General features: G+C 57.4%; 1 protein-coding gene across 5 annotated transcripts in view; it reads left to right on the top strand.

Moving 5' to 3' along the window:
- Window positions 1–4,226: 4,226 nt before the first annotated feature.
- The window catches only part of SHANK3 (SH3 and multiple ankyrin repeat domains 3), a 48,655-nt gene continuing 34,472 nt past the window's right edge, over window positions 4,227–18,409 (top strand). For all 5 annotated transcript variants that reach the window (XM_041755476.1, XM_041755475.1, XM_041755478.1 and 2 more), the window contains exons 1-10: window positions 4,227–4,538; window positions 4,744–4,947; window positions 5,480–5,551; window positions 7,576–7,684; window positions 7,763–7,914; window positions 8,002–8,169; window positions 8,289–8,405; window positions 8,758–8,835; window positions 9,754–9,820; window positions 15,275–15,548. In XM_041755476.1, the coding sequence (XP_041611410.1) occupies window positions 4,242–4,538; window positions 4,744–4,947; window positions 5,480–5,551; window positions 7,576–7,684; window positions 7,763–7,914; window positions 8,002–8,169; window positions 8,289–8,405; window positions 8,758–8,835; window positions 9,754–9,820; window positions 15,275–15,548 (1,538 nt within the window). In that variant the 5' untranslated portion in view covers window positions 4,227–4,241. The remainder of the gene's footprint in view (window positions 4,539–4,743; window positions 4,948–5,479; window positions 5,552–7,575; window positions 7,685–7,762; window positions 7,915–8,001; window positions 8,170–8,288; window positions 8,406–8,757; window positions 8,836–9,753; window positions 9,821–15,274; window positions 15,549–18,409) is intronic.

Here is an 18,409-nt window from a genome sequence, read left to right as displayed (position 1 = left end):
AATATAGTTAACAAGCTTGATACAATGGAGATCATATCTATCTATCTATCTATCTATCTATCTATCTATCTATCTATCTCCGAACAATTCCTATAGAACAGATGGAAAATTTTCACAGAAATAGGCCATGTACATGCTACAAAGAAAGTCTTCACAGAATCCCAAAAGATCAGTATTTATGCAGACTACCTCCTCTGACCGTAATGCAATAAAATAAGAAATCAGTAACTAATGGTTAGTCCTCCCTCCAAAAAAAACCTAGTATACATTGGAACATGTAAATAAGCATACTTTCAGCAATTCCCAAGCCAAAAAAATTTGATATTAGAAAATCAGAACAATGTAAAATTAAAAATCCTACTTATCAAGATTTCAGGGACATAACTAAAGTGGCACTTGGAAAGGTATAGCTTTAAACACTTACTGTCAGAAAAGAGAAAGACTAAAAATTGGATTAAATATCCAACTCAAGAAATTACAAAAAGAATCATAACACAATAAAGAAGTAGAGATAGAACAGAATAAAACAAAATAGAAAATACAGATGATTAGCAAAATTAAAAGTTGATTCTTTACAAGTGGTTTTATTCCCTGAAAAGTGAAACTTGACGAATCAGACTCAGGATGACATAGAACCTAAATATATTGATAAGTATCAAATAAGTAGAAGCAATAAAAACTCTAACCACAAAAGATACACCAGGCCCAGACAGTTTTCCAGTCAACTGGACGCCCAAGGATCCCCACCTTCCACATCTGCTCTGGAGTCTGGGTGGGGATCTCATCTGGAGGGAAATGGAGTGAGAAGAGCCGGCAGGGTGCAGATTTGGTTCATCCACTCGGCGACACGTGGAGCGGTGACCCCTGGGCCGCAGACTGTCAGGGACCCCTGGGGAGCCTTGTTCTTGTGGGGTAAGACGGACACTGGACAATAATCGGCACGTCAAGTGTGGAGTAGGTGAGAGTAGGTGCTGCGGGAGGGGGTCAGGTGGACATAGCAGCCCGTGGAGAAGGGCTGCCAGGCCAGTGGAGGGCTGAGAATATGGGCCCAACCGAGGTGTCAAGGAAACCTGGGCGGTGGGACAGCCAGGAGAAGCCCTCAGGGGGGCAGGGTTGGGATGAGGGGGAGGAAGTGGGCCCCAGGAATGTCAGGGAGGGAGGGGCAATAAAAGGGAGTGAAAGGTGGCAAAAAACTTTGCCAGGAGAGGAGCCCGCCACAAGGGCCAGGAGGGTGTGGGCCTCGGATGCTGGACCTTGAAGGTGCATCAGATGATGGAGGTTTGGGAAACTGAGGAGGGAGGGGGCACAGTGTGGGCTGGGGTGAGGGGAGGCTGTGGCGAGGCCAGGGCCTCCATGGGGGCCGCAGCCTGCGGGTAGCTGCGTGGTTGTGGGATGTGCCAGGCACTCTTGGGGGTGCTTTGCCCACATGAAATCCCCAAGGACCTATGAGGCCCGTATGCGTCTGAATATGTGTGGTGGGAGAATGTGGGAAAGAAGCAGGGATGGTGAGAAAGATCCTTCTGGAATCTTGGCCTGGATGGAAGGAGTGGGAAGCAGAGGGCCCTGGGTCTGGCAGAGGGAGGTGGGTGCTGGCAGGCAAAGGGGGGCCCTGCCTGGGAGCTGGAGTCTGCTGGACCAGGGGGCTGCTCGGGATTTATAGGGGGTGGTGGTGAGGGGCCGAGTTCTTTTATTCTCAACAAAATAAAGGGCAAAGACACCCACTATCCTTCGGCTCGGTCCTCTGTAAACCCACCGTGCTGCGGGGATGGAAGGACGTAATGTGGGTAAAGTGCTTCTGGGTTCTGTTATTTTTGCTGTTTGCTGGGGTGGTGGCGGAGCTGGGGAATGTGCAGGCTGGGAATTCACTCATTATGTGCCCGTCCCCTGTGCCAGGCACTTTGTGGAACCAGTTCGGAACTGAGTGAGGCCCTGGTACCTCCCTGGGCAGTGCCAGCCCCGCGGAGCCTGGGGACCACAATCGGTTGACTGCCCATCAACAAAATATGAGATTTTTCTCCCCAAAGGTTTTAAGGCTGCAGTGCAGGGCCGGAGTGGGACTCACCCAGGGCAGTAGGTTGGTAGGGGGAGGCCTGGAAGGCTGACCAGGCTCCCCTGAGGTCCAGGATGGGTGGGCAAGTTGGCAGGACTGGTGCAGAGCTCTGAGCTGCCCGGATGGGTGTTGAGGAGATGGGCAGCCTCCTTCCTTCTTCCACCATGAACCAAGGGCTCTGGTGAGCATGTTGGAAGCCTAGCAGCCAGCCACAGTAGGATCAGAGGCTGGGAGTTAAGGCAGGTGGGGGCTGGGGGGGCAGGAACCGTGGGCCTGCTGGCTTGGTGGGCGCTAGGGACAGGAAGATAGCAGAGACAGGAGAGGGGCTAGGAGCACTGTTTCCTCTCTCTGGGGCTGGGCCGCAGGAAAGCCAACCCTCGTGCTTCCCAAGGTGCTTCCTGCAGATAAAGTGGCCTCTGACAGGCTCCTTCCTGCTCCCCCCTTTCCCCATCCCTCCCATCCTGCCTCAGTCCCCAGGGGACCCTCAGCTCCCCCACTCTGGCCAGCCCAGTGGCCTTGGGAAGAGTCTGGACAAGGGGGTGGGAGGTCTGGGCATCCTGGGGCCATGCTTCCGGCCAGGGAGGGTCCACCCAGGCTTGAGGAGAAAGCAGGATCAGACCCACAGACTGCGCTGGAGACTCGGCTCTGTGGGGTCAGTGAAGTCCTGGGAAGTAGAGATTTTTTTCCTAAAGGGGTAGCGGATGGAAGAGGAGAGAGCCAGGGGCTCCTTCAGGGCTTAGGGCCGGGCCCTGGGAATAGGGCCTTGCTCTGGGGGCATAGGGGTGGGTATTGGCGGGGAAGGGGCTTGGTGGTGGGCAGGTAGTGGTCAAGGTGGCTCTGGGAGGGGGGATCTGTTCTTGGAGGGGGTGCCAAGTACTTTTCGTGGGGGGTTAGGGTGTTTCCAGGTTGTCATGGGGAGGATTAGGGAGGTTCTCTCTGTGTGTAGGGGGTTCATTTAGGTTTATTCCTGGGAGCCTCGGGGGATCCGAGGCTGTTCTTGGAGGAGGTTGGGTGAGGTTGGGGGGCCCAGGGACTGTTTCTACCAGGGACCTGAGCGTGTGCTCACGCTTGGTTGCTCTGTGAACGTGGTCAGGTGTGTCCAGTGAGAAGGTGAGCTGCTGGCTAGGGGGTCAGGGCCTGGTGTTCTGGGGCGCTTCACGCATGTTGGGGAGTTCTGCAGGAGTCCAGGGCTATTACCGCATTCCACTGTGGCTCTTTGCTCTCAAGTCTTGGGGGCCCAGGTCTCGCAGCCCCGGGTAGTCCTGTGAGGCTTACCAGGGCTGGGGGGCGGTGGCGGGCTCCGCGGGGCGGCGGTGCCTGAGCTAGTTTCTTTACTGTGCTCCCCTGTTCTCCGCCCACTCATCACCCCCTCCCGCGTTGCCACGACAACGTGTAAAACTAAAATTCACTTCCCCGTTGCAGGTGGAGACTAGTAGCGCCCCCTCCCCTAAGCCAGTCCTCCTAGGTCGTGCCCCCATCCTGTCGTCGCTAAGGTGACGGGGAGGGGGCGACAGGGCCTGGGTCTAGGCAGAGCAGGAGGCCTGGAAGAGGGGGGCTTGGAGTCCAGGGCGAAGTCCCCGAAGTCGGCTGGGGGAGCCCGGGGCCGCGCGGAGCTCCGTGCAGGGTGGTCTGGGGGTGAAGTCGGGGGCGGGGGCCCTGGGCCTCCGTGACCCGGGGTCTCCGCGCCGCCCCGGTACCCGGTAGGGCTGGTCACCGTCACCCCCCGCCCCCCACCCCCCCGGCCCGGCCCTGAGTGCGGTGGGGAGGTGGGTAGAATGGGGGAGAAGCTGCCACCTCCGGAAATTAATTCTCCTGTTTTTCTCTCCCCTCCCCGCCCACTCTGCGGCCCTCGCGCCCGACGCGGACCCCACCGCAGCCCCGGGACCCCCGCCGCGCGCACCCCTGCTCCGTGGTCCTCGGATGCTCGCGCGCGGCCACTCCCCCCGCGCCGAGGCCTAGGGCTCCCCGCGCCCCCCGCGCGGCCCCCGGGGCCCCCGCCCTGCGGGGCGGCCCAGGCCCCCGGCCCCCCCGCCAGCGCGGCCCCCCCCGCCCCGGGACCCCGGCCGCCCCGCGCGCGGCCCCCCGCCGCCGGCGCAGCCCCCCGGCCGCCCCCGCTTCCCTCCCGGCGCGGCCCCCTCCCCCCGCCGCCCCCGCCCCCGGGGAAGGCAGGCGCCGCGCTGAGCCGGGGCCGATGCAGCTGAGCCGCGCCGCCGCCGCCGCCGCCGCCGCCGCCCCTGCGCAGCCCTCGGCTCAGCTGCCCCCCGCGCCCGCCCCGGCCCCGGCCCCCCCCGGCCCCCTCCCGCGCGGCGCGGCCGACGGGGCTCCGGCGGGGGGGCAGGGGGGGCCGGGGCGCCGCGCGGAGCCCCAGCGCGCCCCGCTCCCGGCCGCGAGCCGCCCGGGCTCCGGCCCGGGTGCCGGCGCGGGGATGGACGGCCCCGGGGCCAGCGCGGTGGTCGTGCGCGTCGGCATCCCGGACCTGCAGCAGACGGTGAGCCCCACGCCCCGCGCCGGGACCCCCGCGCCCCGGGACCCGCGCCCCTCCCCCGCCGCCCCGGCCGAGACCCTCCCCAGCGGCCGGGCGGGGGCGGGGCCGGGGAAGCGCCGCCCCTGGGCGGGTTCGGGGGTCCGGGGTCCCGGGGGTCCGGGGGTCCGGGGGTCCCGGGGGGCGCGCTCACGGGCCCGCTCCGCCGCAGAAGTGCCTGCGTCTGGACCCGGCCGCGCCCGTGTGGGCCGCCAAGCAGCGCGTGCTGTGCGCCCTCAGCCACAGCCTCCAGGACGCGCTCAACTACGGGCTCTTCCAGCCGCCCTCGCGGGGCCGTGCCGGCAAGTTCCTGGACGAGGAGCGGCTCCTGCAGGACTACCCGCCCAACCTGGACACGCCCCTGCCCTACCTGGAGGTGAGCGCGGGGCCCGGGGCGCGGGTGCGGGGACCCCAGGGGCCGTGCCGCGCCCCAGCGCACCCAGCGCCTCGCCTGAACGCGCGTCGCCCCCTCCCCCGCCGGCACCCCGACTCTCGCCCGCTCACCCATTCATAGCGGAAAGGATGCGGGGCGCACTGTCGGGCGTGGGGACGCAGCTCGTAGTCCGGGTGGCGGCGGCGAGGGCGCTGAGCGCCCCCCCAAGCATGACGGTGGCGGAGCCCAGAGTCGGCCTGGCCCCCCGCGGTGCAGGGACACCGGGTTCCGCTCAGGGCAAGTCTGGGAGGGAAGCCTGCAATCGGGCCTTGGAAGAGGAGCAGCTTTTTCCAGGGAATCCTGGGGATGGGGACGACCGAGAAAGGCAGCTGCAGGTTCCAGAACAGCAGGCCGACGTCCCGTGTGAGCGCAGCCTAGGCAGTGTGAGGCCCGCTAAGCAGGGCTTGGTTGGGGTTGTCGTGCACTCGCTCAGCCCAGGGTGCGCCCTTTCTCTGCCTTCCCTTTACCTGAGCAGTTTCGATACAAGAGGCGAGTGTACGCGCAGAACCTCATCGATGATAAGCAGTTTGCAAAGCTTCACACAAAGGTAAGGAGGAAGCCGCAGAGGAGGGACCCCGGAGGTTGCCACCTGGCCCCACCTGGCCCCCGTGGGCGGTGTTCCCTTAAGCCCACACTTCACTGGATTTTGATATCAAAAATGCCCTTGAAAAATTTCTAAGAGCCCTCCCTCTGCTCGCAGTACCCCACTGCGGCTTGGGGCTGACTACAGTCCCGCCAGCTTGGCTTCATCTGTTCTCTCTCGTGTCACGGGCCCAGAGCAGGTGTTGGGGCAGCTGGAGGGCTGGGTGCAGACTCTAGCACCGTCCTCGTTGTGGCCGTGGTCTGCTGACGGGTTCCAGTCAGCCTAGATTCTGGCTCACCACCTCTGGCTTGGGGGGGTGGGGGGGAGGGTGGGTATGATAGGGCGTGGTGTCTTGGGGAGATCCCGGGTGGAATGGAAGTGAGTAAGCACCTGATGTTGTCATTTGGGGGAGCTGGGACAGCATGGGGAGAACAAGGAGCCTAGCCCTTAGCGGTCAGCCAACTGGGCACTCATACTTAGGCATCTAGTTAGTTTTCTCCTGGGAGGGACTTTTATTGTTCCATTTTCCAAATGGAGGTACTGAGTCCCAGAGAAGTTATGTGACTTGCTCCCAGGTGCGCAGCCAGTGAAACTGGAACTGAATCCAGATGTGCCTGACTCTGGGGCCCTGTGCCTAGGCACACCTACTGAGCACCATTGCTAGCTGGGCCTGGCCCCAAATGTTCTTTGGGGGCTGCCTCACTGCCTTCTTGGAGTGTAGGAGAGGCAGTGTGGGTGCCACAGCCGCTACCCACAGTCAGAGTTCCTCTGGTCCCATCTCGGGCTCTAGTGACCAGTGGACATCTGCTTGCTAGACATGTCATTGACAATCTCTGGAGCGTGTCTCCTTCTCCAGGAGAAGGATCTGAGCACTGTCACCTCTGGGCCCCAGTGACCCCCTCTGTGACCCTGGAAACTCCATGCGAGGTGGGGCACGTGGGGATCAAGGCCATGACTGGGGCTGGGCTGAGACGGTGCCTTCTCTCTCCTCTTGCCCCTGTGTGACCCTGTCACTCTGGGTTCCTCCCAAAGTGGTTACCTCTTCTCTAAAACCGTCCTGAGCACCTCACAGGACCCTGATGACACTGCTGACTAGTGACCTCCAGTGGGTCCACTTTTTTTTCGATCATGTTGAACTCCTTACCCTAGCCCCGTGTTTCTGCCTCCTGGATGCTAACCAGCCCCCAGCATCACACCATCCACTTGGGGTCTGGCTAAGGTCTCTCCCCTGTCATGAGCACCCTTCCTCCTGTTTGACTGTCCAGACCCGCCTTCGGGGACCACCTCTGTGGAGCGGTTCCCATGGTGCCCTCCTATTTCTGATACAATCTGAGTGTTTTTAGAAGCCAGGGCACCTTGCCTCGGGCGTGCAGCATCTGTAGCACCAGCCTCAGTGAGGCTTTGCTCAGTGAATGAACGCACGACTAGGTCAGTGAGCGAGAGGCAGGCAAAGTCCTGTCACGGGAGGGGCCGCCCATGGGCGAGGAGGGGCCTCGGGGGTCTGCCTTGGGGTGATCTCGTGAGGAAGAGGGAATGGACCACCTTGGGTAGGGTCCCTGGGGTGATGAGGACGTGGGCTGTGGCGGGGGTGCGGCTCCTGCCTGGGTGCCTCGGGCTCTTCCGGTTTGGGCAGGTTGGCCGAGGAGGGGAGCCAGAGCAGTGGCTGAGGCTGGGGTAGGAAGCCCTTGCGTGGGGGTGTGATCAGGGCAACCTGGCCTTGATGAGGGGCCGGATGGGCCGGGGATCCGGGCAAGTACTTCAGGCAGCCTGTGGGCCCGCTGAGCTGAGGTTAGCCCTGTGGGAGTCCAGGACTTAAGGTGATATGAGGGGGCGACCAGGTCATGATGCAGAGTGACGGGTGTGAGGAGGTGGGATAGTTGATGCCTCTGTAGGGTGACAGGTGGCCTGAGGCTTCTGGTGGAAGGTGGGTGACACTTAGACGATCGGAGCCGTGGTGCTCGGCTGACCTGGATGGCTGGGTGTTCCAGGCAAACCTGAAGAAGTTCATGGATTACGTCCAGCTGCACAGCACGGACAAGGTGGCCCGCCTACTGGACAAGGGGCTGGACCCCAATTTCCACGATCCTGACTCAGGAGGTGAGAAGCAGAGCGGGAAGGGGCATGGCCCTGGAGTGGTGGTTGGGACCTTAACCTTCATCTGTCTCCCGAACCCAGAGTGTCCTCTGAGCCTTGCGGCCCAGCTGGACAACGCCACGGACCTGCTGAAGGTGCTGAGGAACGGCGGTGCCCACCTGGACTTCCGCACTCGCGACGGGCTGACGGCCGTGCACTGTGCCACTCGCCGGCGCAACGCGGCAGCCTTGACGGTCAGTGTGGGTGCGGTGCCCGCCTGGGAGGCGCGGGGGCAGGGCGGAGGCTGGACCCCCGTGGACGCCGAGGCTCCTTGCCCTCAGACCCTGCTGGACCTGGGTGCCTCTCCTGACTACAAGGACAGCCGCGGCCTGACGCCCTTGTACCACAGCGCCCTGGGGGGTGGGGATGCCCTGTGCTGTGAGCTGCTGCTGCACGACCACGCTCAGCTGGGGACCACGGATGAGAACGGCTGGCAGGAGATCCACCAGGTGCGCCGGGAGCATGGGGTGCGGGCTGGGGGCCTCGCCTCTGCCTGGGCCCTGTCAGCCAGGGGTGGGGAGTCCTGGATGGCGTTCGGGGACCCAGGAGCGCCTCCCTCACCCCGCAGGCGTGCCGCTTTGGGCATGTGCAGCACCTGGAGCATCTGCTGTTCTACGGAGCTGACATGGGGGCTCAGAACGCCTCAGGGAACACGGCCCTGCACATCTGTGCCCTTTATAACCAGGTGTGACTATATGTGTCCGCACGCATGTGTGCTACGTCACAAGTGCCTGTTCTGTGTCCTGCTGTTGGCTGTGGCCTTCTAGGCCGATGCGTGCACCTCTGTTCCCTGAGCGCACGTGTTCCACGTGTGTTCCAAACACCCAGGTGTAAATCATGCACATTTGGGCTCTCTGGGCCAGGAGGGACCCGCATGTGTTGTGTAGAGCTCATCTGCGTGTGCCCCTGTGTTGCGCATATGTACGCTGGACACGTGAGTGTGGATGCGTGTGTCGTAGTGTGTGCGCGTGCCATTGTGTCCTCACCGCACCCTTCCAGCTGCCCAGCTGTGACCCCCACTCCAACTGTCTCCGCAGGAGAGCTGTGCTCGCGTCCTGCTTTTCCGCGGAGCTAACAAGGACGTCCGCAATTACAACAGCCAGACAGCCTTCCAGGTATAAGAGTGGTTGACAGGAGAGTGAGGCTGACCCCTGGGGGTCTGTCTTTCTGGACCTTGGTTCTTCCCTGTAAGGCAAGAAGGGATCTCCCCCCAGGGTTGGCCCAGATAGAGGAGGGGGGGCCAGTGCAGCGCCCTGCTCATGGAGGGAGGGCTCACTGCGGATGGTTCCCTTGTCTTCCTTCCAGGGAGAGAGGAGGGTCATAGGACTCTGTCAGGGGACAACCAGTGTGGGCTTGACCTGCCAGAGACGGGTTGGGGTACAGAGGCCAACCCAGGGGTGAGAGGATTGGTTCCAGTTCCTGACTTACTTCAGGTGATGCTTCCTAGCTGGCTTTGGTTCATGGTGATGGTGTGACCATGCCAAGAGTCACTGTATGCCTGGAGTTTGGGGATGGGGGAATAAAGACCACATTCTGGGGACTTTTAGACCACAGAGGGAGCTGGGGTTCTGTTCTCAGTGGAAATGAGGGCCGTCTCCTCTGAGATGAGAGGAGAACAGGTAGGTCCTCTGTGGCTGTCCGGTCAGGGGGGCAGATGCGGCAGTAGAAGATCCCGGTGGGTTTGGGTGAGTCTGGAAGGGCCAGTTGGGTGACTAGATGCAGGACCAAGGGAAGAGAAGGGAGGTGACGGGGGTGAGGCAGCGGTGGGCCATGGCTGAGGTAGGAGTGATGGTGCGTGTGGAGCGGCTGTTAGGAGAACCAGTGGGGCGACCGTAGGCCTGGACTGTCCTGGTTTTAGCTCTGAAAGTCTCATGTCCCAGGAAGCCGGTTAGTCCCGGGCAGAATGGGGCCAGGGTCTAAGCCTGGGGCACCCAAGCAAGGGAGACCCCACACAGGAGCCCCGTCAGGATGCATAGGGGCCGAGGGGGGAAGGTTTGGCACCCCTGAACCCCACTTCTTCCCCTCCCCCTCAGGTGGCCATCATCGCAGGGAACTTTGAGCTCGCAGAGGTCATCAAGACCCATAAAGACTCAGATGTTGGTGAGTTCTGGCCAACCCAGGGCCCTGTTGGATGTGGATCTGTGGGGGTTGTCAGGGCCCCAGCAGGTACGGGGGGCTGTGGGGAGGGTGCCAGGGAGCCTCCACACCCTGAGCCTCTCCCTTGCAGCTGTGCCTTGGTCAGCGGTCCATCAGTGGTCCTGATGGTAGGGGGCGTGTGCTGAGGGAGAGGCCCCTGTGGTGTGAACAGAGGGTCTGAGTGAGGGCTTAAGGTGTGGTTAGGGCAGAGCTGTGGGTTGGGGCCATTGTTGAATTTCGGGATCGACTTAGGTTGAGAGTGGGGTTGAAGTCAGGGTCAAGGCTCATTCCTGTTAGGTCATCTGAAAGGTCAGCGGGGCACATGGAGCAGTGGATCTCAGCCACTGACCCTCAGTGTGTTGCTCCTGTCTGGAGCAAGAGCCACTTTGCGTGGCCTGTGGCGTGCTTCAGTAGGATAAGCTCACGTAAACAAAACACAGTGGTGGGTGTACAAGTGGAAAAGGAAAGAGCGACCTTCAGGGCACCGAGTCCTGAACCAGTGCACTGGGGGGAGCCCAGTGTGTGCCTGACTTGTGGTCCCAGAGGAAAACCAGGAGATGCCACTCGGTCTTGACCCTAGGGCGGGCAGGAAGATGGGCACAGCCATCCCACTGGAGCCTCAAGGAGGCCGCCACCCACTGCTACAGCAGTGGTGGATGCGGGACCTGTCCTGGGAACCCGGCCTTCTGTCTCCCGTGTGAAGTGGGTGGAGCTAAGGCGACCTCTCTAGCTAGTTGGCCGAGGAGGGGCTCCCTTCTTAGCTCCCTCTGTCCTGGGTGGACTACGTTTTTCTGCCCATGGTTCTCTCTGGAGCACAGACTCCTGGCTCCCGTTTCTGCCAGGGTTGCAGTGTCCTCATTGAAAAAAAAAAAAAATTAAGTGACAGTGGGTAGCAAAGGACTAGGACTGGTCTGTTGTGAGGTTAGGGTCAGGGCTGGCGTTGGATTTTGGACTAGGGCTAAGATTAAGGTCAAGTTCATGTTTTAGGACTCTTCCTCTGCAGAGTCTCTCCAGAACAGACTTCCTCCAGGGAGGCTTAGTTATGAGTCTCTCATGTCCCAGGAAGGCCAGGGGACCCTGATAATGGATCGAGTCTCCAAGGGGGGGGGGCACGCAGATGCTCCACAGCTGCAGCAGCTCCAGCACAGCTAGTCCCAGTAGGTACATGCTGAGTGGACGACTGAGCTAATGACTGGGCATAGGATTTGGGTCCAAGTTCTGCTTGGGAGAGAACCATGGTAAGATTTGAGGTTTGATTTAGGGACAAAAGACAAGAGTGAGAGCTCGGGTATGGTCTGGTTGGGGCTGGTGAGTGTTTTGGAGGTGGTTGTTAGCCTGGGAGAGAACCCTGGTTTGTGGACATGTGGGATCCCCTCATCTTATGATTGTTCGACCATGGGAAAGCTGCTCAGGACCTCTGTGCCTCAGTTTCTCTTAAGTAAAATATGGCTCTTTATGGTTATTTGTACATCTTTTTTTTCTCTGATCTCATGTGGGATTTGACTATGTGTCTTGACTCTGGCAGGTGACCTTGGTCCAACTGGTTGGTGGGAGGGGGGGTGTCTGGTCCTGGCCAAGAGAGAGGAAGGCTCCAGCTGCTTGATGTGGACAGAGATGCTAGGCTCCTCGGGTCACCAGTTCTACAGCTTACTGTCTGGCTAAGGGTGTGCTTGCCAGGTTGGAGTTAGGCATGTCGTTGCTGAGCTGAGGTACAGAGCGGGCAACCCTGTGTGGGCATTGGCTTTGTGGGCCACGTGCCCTAACCTGCTCGGGTTGTCGTGCATACACTCGGGTGACATGGCCACATGTCCCTGGGCCACAGGTAATATACTCTTGAGTCTTTGCTGCTATAAGCCTTGTTATCTCTCTCGTTTACTCTCAGTAAGCCCTCAAGGAGTGATTAGCATTAGTCCATTTTTATAAAGGGGGTTTAGGGCAGAGGCTGTCTTTGCACCTGTCCTTGTCACCCCTACTCCCTCTGCACGCCTTCACTCCAAGGACACTCCCTTGATGACAGTCACAAGTTGCCCTGTCTGTCCTCCCAGCTGGGGGACCTGGGTGGGTCTGCACACAGAAGAGCCGGAGGGAGTCTCTGCCCATCCATCCCCAGGAAGGGGGCCCTCGTGGGGGGTCTTGCCTTCCAGGGACAGGACCCCTGGAAGCCTGTTGGCAGCCCTCTCTAGACTGATAGGCCTGAGGCAGGGACCCTGGCCTAGGAGCAGCTACCTCTGCTTCTTCACCTCTGTTGCCTTGGGCTGACCCAGGGCCCCCAGTCGCCGTCGCTATCTCTCCCGCACGTGCTTTCAAGTAGCAGGTTCCCACGGACGTGCTGTCCCATCGTGCCGGAGGGAAAGTCTCCTCACACTGGACCCAGGGACCTTGTTAATGTAAATTCTGACTCAGTGGCTCTGGGTGGAGCCTGAGAGTCTGCATTTCCAATGAGTTTCAGCTCCGAGGTGAGGCTGATGGTCCATGGCTCACGCTTTGCTAACAGGAGTCTAGGGCTTGGCGAGTGAGGCCTTGCAGGCCCAATTCAGCCAACGATCTGCTTTTTTTTTTTTTTTAATGGAGGCTTTAAAATTAAGGATTTATGTTTCATTTAGAGTTAAACTCACGTAACATAAAATTAATTACTTTAAGCTGAATAATTCAGTGGTATTTAATACATTCACGGTGTTATACATCCACATTTATTGAATTTCAAATATTTTCATCCCCCCAAAAGGAAGCCCTGCATACACGAAGTAATTACTCCACATTCTCTTCCCCTTTAGTCTCTGTCAACCCTTAACATACTTTCTCTCTATAGATTCACCTGTTCTAGGTATTTCACATAAATAGAATCATACACTGTGTGACTCTTGGTGTCTGGCTTCTTTCACTCAGCTTGTTTTCAAGCTTCGTCTACGTACGTTGTAGGACGTATCACTACTTTGCTCTTTTGTATGGCTGAATAATATTCCATTGTTTGTATATATAAAATTTTGTTTTTCCACATGTGCTTTAAGAGGACACTTGGGTTGTTTTACCTTTCAGCTATTATGAATATTGCTGCTATGAACATGTGTGAAATGTATTTGTTTGAATACCTGTTTTCAGTTATTTGGGGTGTAAACTTAGGAGGGGAATTGTTGGGCCATATGATAATTCTATATTTAACTTTTTGAGAAACTGCCAAATTGTTTTTCACTATTTTACGTTCCTACCCGCAACGTATGAGAATTTCAAAGTCTTCAAATCTTTGCTAACACTTGTAATCATCAGTTTGGTTTATATTTCATTTTTAATTTTTTTTACTATGGCCATTCTAGTCAGTGTGAAGTAGTATCTCATTGTGGTTTTGGTTTGCCTTTCCCTAATGGCTAATGACATTGAGCATCTTTTCATGTGTTTATTGGCCATTTGTATATTTTCTTTGGCGAAATGTCAAAGTCCTTTGCTTATTTTTCAATTGGTCATAGAATGAGTTAGGAAGTATTCTTCCCTCTTCTAGTTTTTGGAAGAATTTGAGAAGGATGGGTTTTAATTCTTAAGTGTTTTGGTAGAATTCACCAGTGAAGCTGTCTGGTGCTGGACTTGTCTTTGTTGGGAGATTTGTGATTACTGATCCTTCTCTTTGCTTGTTACAGGTCTGTTTAGATTTTCTATTTCTTCTTGAGTCACTTTTCATAATCTCTGTTTTTCTAGAACTTTGTTCATCTCATCTAATGTATCTCATTTGTTGGCATACAGTTGTTTGCACTAATCTCTTTTAATCCTTTTTAATTCTATAAGATTGGTAGCAATGCCACAGTTTCACTTCTGATTTTAGTTAGTGTCCCTCTTTCTAAGTGAGTCTAGCTATAGGTTTGTCAGTTCTGTGGATATTTTCAAAGAACAACTTTTGTTTTTGTTGATTCTATATTTTGCTGTTTCATTTATCTTTGTCTATCCTTATTTCCTTCCTTCTGCTAGCTTTGGGTTTGGTTTGCTTCCCTTTTTCTAATTCCTTAAGAGGAGCACTTATGTTATTGATTTGAGAATTTTATTTATTTATTTATTTTTGCTACAGATTGTTTATAGCTATGAATCTCCTTATTGGCACTGCTTTTGCTTCATCCCTTAAGTTTTGGCATGTTTTTGTTTTTATTTTCTCAGGGTGTTTTCTAACTTCCTTCTGATTTGTTTTGGCACACTGGTTGTTTAAGAGTGTGTTGTTTAATTGTCACGTATTTGTGAATTTTTTAAGTTTTTGTTGTTGTTATTGTTCTTGAGTTCTAGTTTCATCCCATTGTGATTGGAAAAGATACTTTGTGTGATTTCAGTCATTTAAAAATTTATTGAGACTTGTTTTTGTGGCCTAACATATAGTCTATTCCTAGAAAATGTTGTATGTGCACTTGAGAATAATGTATATCCTGCTCTTGTTTTCTGTAGTGTTCTATATACATATCTGTTAGGTCTAATTGGTTCAAGTTTTCTATGTCCTTACTGATTGTCCCTCTCGATGTTCTACCCATTATTGAAAGTAGGGTGTTGAAGTCTTAAATACTATTATAGAACTGTCTATTTCTCCAAATGTGTTAATGTTTATTTTACATATTTTGATGCTCTGTTGTTTGGTGTATATATGTTAATAATTGTTAATATATTTGATGAATTAACACTTTTATCAACATACAATGTCCTGTGTCTCTTTTAACACTTTTTAAGTCTGTTTTGTCTGATATAAATATAGCTACTTAGCTCTCCTGGTTACTATTTACATGAAATATCTTCCTTTATTCTTTTATTTTAAACCTGCTTGTGGCTTTGGATCCAAAGTGATTCTTTTGTAAATAGCATATATAGTTGGATCATGTTTTTTAATCACCATCTGCTTTTTAAATAAAGTTTTATTGGAACTCAGCCACACCCATTTGCTTATATATTGTCTGTGGCTGTTTCTGTGCTACAGCAGCAGCGTTGAATCCTTAGGACAGAGGCTATATAGCTTGCAAAGTCTGAAATAGTTACTATCTGATTCTTTACAGAAGTTTGCCAAACCGTGATCTAGAACATCTTTTACGGTTTCCCTCGTTATAGTCAACTATAGATGGTCCAGTACAGCAGTAGCCTGGTGAGATTTGTCGCATGTGGCCTGTTCTGTCTCTGCCGAAGCCTGTGAAATGGGCAGTTCCAAGAGCAGATCTGAGCATGCCCAAGATCTCATTTGCCTGACAGGAGGAGCAGCCTTCTGCCCCTGAAGCTTATGTTAGAGGCAGTTTGGGATGTGACCCCCAGTGGTAGCTTCAGTCATAAGCTAACCCAGGACTGAGGCAGTTCCTGGGATATAGGATTTTAGTTTTAAAATCTGGAAAGCAAACCAGAGTAAGTTGAGAGTAAGAGCCTTATCTGGCTGCCCAGAGTCTCATCTGTACCCCCCCATTCCCACCCCAGTACCATTCAGGGAAACCCCCAGTTATGCAAAGCGGCGGCGGCTGGCTGGCCCCAGTGGCCTGGCCTCCCCTCGGCCCCTGCAGCGCTCAGCCAGTGACATCAACCTGAAGGGTGAGGTGCAACCGGCAGCTTCTCCTGGACCTTCGCTGCGAAGCCTTCCCCATCAGCTGCTGCTCCAGCGGCTGCAGGAGGAGAAAGACCGGGATCGGGATGGTGACCAAGAAAATGACATCGGTGGCCCCACAGCAGGCAGGGGCAGCCAGAGCAAGATCAGGTAGGAGGGCTCTGGGAGGCCCTGGCAGGGTCTGGGTGGGTGGGGTGGGGGCACCCAAGCAGAGGAGCCAGCATGAAGAAGCAGGGAGAGACCTAGTGGTGCCTGGCACCTCCACAATGATGGGCTGAAACTTGGGGTGGGGGGCTCCCAGGCCGCCCTGACAGGCCTCCCTGGATGGGAAGGGAAAGAAGGTGAGGTCCTGTTGGCTGGGGCAGGCTCCCCCGTGCCGATCGGGTGGGAGCTGGACTTGCCCTGAGGGGAGCTCAGGGAGGACGTTGGAGGAGAGGATTTGGCCAGTGCTGTGCTTTATGGAGGTGCCTGCATTGCTAGGAGGAGAGGAAAGGCTGAGATGAGGTGGGCTGGGTGGTGTGTGGCTAGGGTTAGGGAATGGAGCTTCATCTCTATGAGGGCTTGAAGCCTCTAGTGACCCCTAGCCCTGTCTCCAAGGGGGGCAGTCTCTGGCTTTCCACAGCTCCTCCAGCCCTGTATAACAAGACTCTCTGGCTCTCTCTTTACCCCCTTACCATTAGCACTGGGACCCTGAGAATCGGAGTCATTGGAGGGACTTGGCATCCCCAGAACTTAGAGGAAGAAGCCTTGGCTAAAGCCAAGGCCCACCACTGGCCTCGGAGGGCTGGACAGTGGGGAGTGGGAGGGTGGGCTCTGCAGGTAGATGGCTGGGGTCCAGTGCAGAGCTGGCATCTGCTGACTGTGTGGCCTTGGACAGGTTGGCTAGCCACTCTGTGTCAGGGCTTCTCATCAGTAAGGTAGGGCAATACCACACAGTTGTTTCCTTTGGGAAGCCTTCTGGAACCTGAGCAGGTGAGGGGTCCCTACTGCGACCCCCTGGCCCACAACACAGTCCAGACAATGCTGGGTAAGGCACCTCTCCTCCTGGACCTTTGATGGCAGGAACTATCTTCCTACAGCTTCCCCAGAGCCAGTCACATAGAAGGTGCTCAGGAGACGTTGTTGAATGAGTTACATAAACAGCATTTTGTTTTCAAGATGACAGCTGGGCTCAGCATCATGTGTGGATCATTTCACTTAACTTTGGCCACATATGAGACTGTGTTCCATTAACACCATTTTACGGATGAGGGTCCCAATGTTCAGATGGGGTAAGGGACTTGTCTAAGGTCACGGAGCTAGGAAGCAGAGTAACTGGGCCCTGGTAGACCTGGTTCCCAGATTTTCTAAGCCTGAGTGTTGAGCAGAAGGCTTGGGTGCAGCAGGAACTTATAAAAGCAATTTCTTCCTCTGCCTTTGTCCCTGCTTGTGCAGCTGTGATCTGTGATGTCTCCTCTCTCCGTGTCTCTGCCCAGACTCCAAGGCTGTCTGTCCTGCTCCAAATCATCTCAGTTCTCCCCCAGAGCTTTTGCACGTCCCATGGATTTCTTAAGGCTAGGACGGCACAGGGGCTAAAAGTACAAACTTGGGGATGTTTCAGTGTCAGAAATGAAAACGTGTAGATGCCATTGTTTTCATTTATTTTTTATGTACTCATTTATCCTTTCGGCACACACACAACTGAGACCTGGTCTGTGTGGGACGGCAGGATATTACTATTTTTCTACATTTACTAGGTGCCTAGAGTGCCAGACATGGTAGGAGCTAATGGCAGGGAGTCCTAGCAGCGTCAGAACAGCACTGACCGCTGGGGCCCAGAACTAAGCAGCAGTTAGGTGGGCAGTGGTTCAGGGAAGGGGGCTCCAGCTGAGTGGCCAGGAGGGGGCTGGGGAAGTGTGGGGCACCCTGGAGGGAGACCTCCCGGGAGAGGTAGGCTGGTGGAAGGTGGTGGTGGTGAGGGTATGTGGGGGGAGGCCGCGTCTCCCCCCACCCCCGGTCACTCCAGCGCCCCCTGTGGGCGGGGCCTGGTGTGGAGCCCCTCGCTGCCCGCCTTGTGGGGCCCAGTGCCCCGGGCATCGATGCGGGGTCTTGGCCCAGGGACCTGTAACTTGGTACCTGGACGGATGGGTAGGAGTAGAGCAAGTGAAAGGTAGGGGAGCACCATGAGTTACGGGGGGGGGGGGGGGGGGGCGAGGGGTGGAAGGTGCCCTCCTCCCCCCCACCAGAGCCTGGCGGCTGCCTGAGGGTGCGCCCCCGGCTGCCTGGGTACGAGGGGCGGCGGGCGGAGCAGCGCAGGGTGCGGGACCTGGAGCCCCGGGGTTGGCACGGGGAAGGTGGTGGGCCTGGAGCCCCGGGAGCAGGTGTGGGGGTGGGGGAGGGCCGAGGCCTGAGCGGGGAGCGCCCCTGGTCCCTGCCCCCGCCCCCTGGGGAGCCTCCCCACGCCCCCCCCCCGCCCTGCCCCCCGGGAGCCCTCCCCGCCCTGCCCCCCCAGCCCCCCGCCCCCCCCCGCCCTGCCCCCCCAGCCCCCCGCCCCCCCCCTGCACCCCCAGCCCCCCCCCCCGACGAGCCCCTCCCCGGCCCTGCTTCTCCCGCCCCCCCGGGGAGCCCCCCCCCGTCCCCCCGCCCCCGGGTCCCCCAGGCCCCGCCCCCCGGTCCCTCCGCCCCCCCCCCCCGTCCCCCTACCCCCGGGGAGCCTCTCGCTCCCCCTCGCCCCTCCTCCTCCCCCCCCCCCCCGTCCCGTCCGCCCCGCCCCCCGGTCCCCCCGTCCCCCGTCCCCCTCCCCCCCGGGGAGCCCCGCCCTCTCCCCGTCCCCCCGCCCCCCGGTCCCCCGCCCTCCGGCCCCCGCCCCCCGGCCCGCCCCCGGGGCCGCCGCCGTCCCCCCCCCCCCCCCCCGGGGCCGCCGCGCCGTGGCCGGGGAGGCGCGGAGGAGGCCGGCGCCGCCGCCCGCAGAGGGAGGAGCCGGCCGCGGAGGAGGCGGGGCGCGGGGCGGGGGGCGGCCGCGGCATGGAGCG

Source organism: Vulpes lagopus, chromosome 5 (assembly GCF_018345385.1).
Source record: "Vulpes lagopus strain Blue_001 chromosome 5, ASM1834538v1, whole genome shotgun sequence".
In the NCBI taxonomy this organism is placed as follows: Eukaryota; Metazoa; Chordata; class Mammalia; order Carnivora; family Canidae; genus Vulpes; species Vulpes lagopus.
This window is presented reverse-complemented; position numbering and strand designations above follow the sequence as displayed.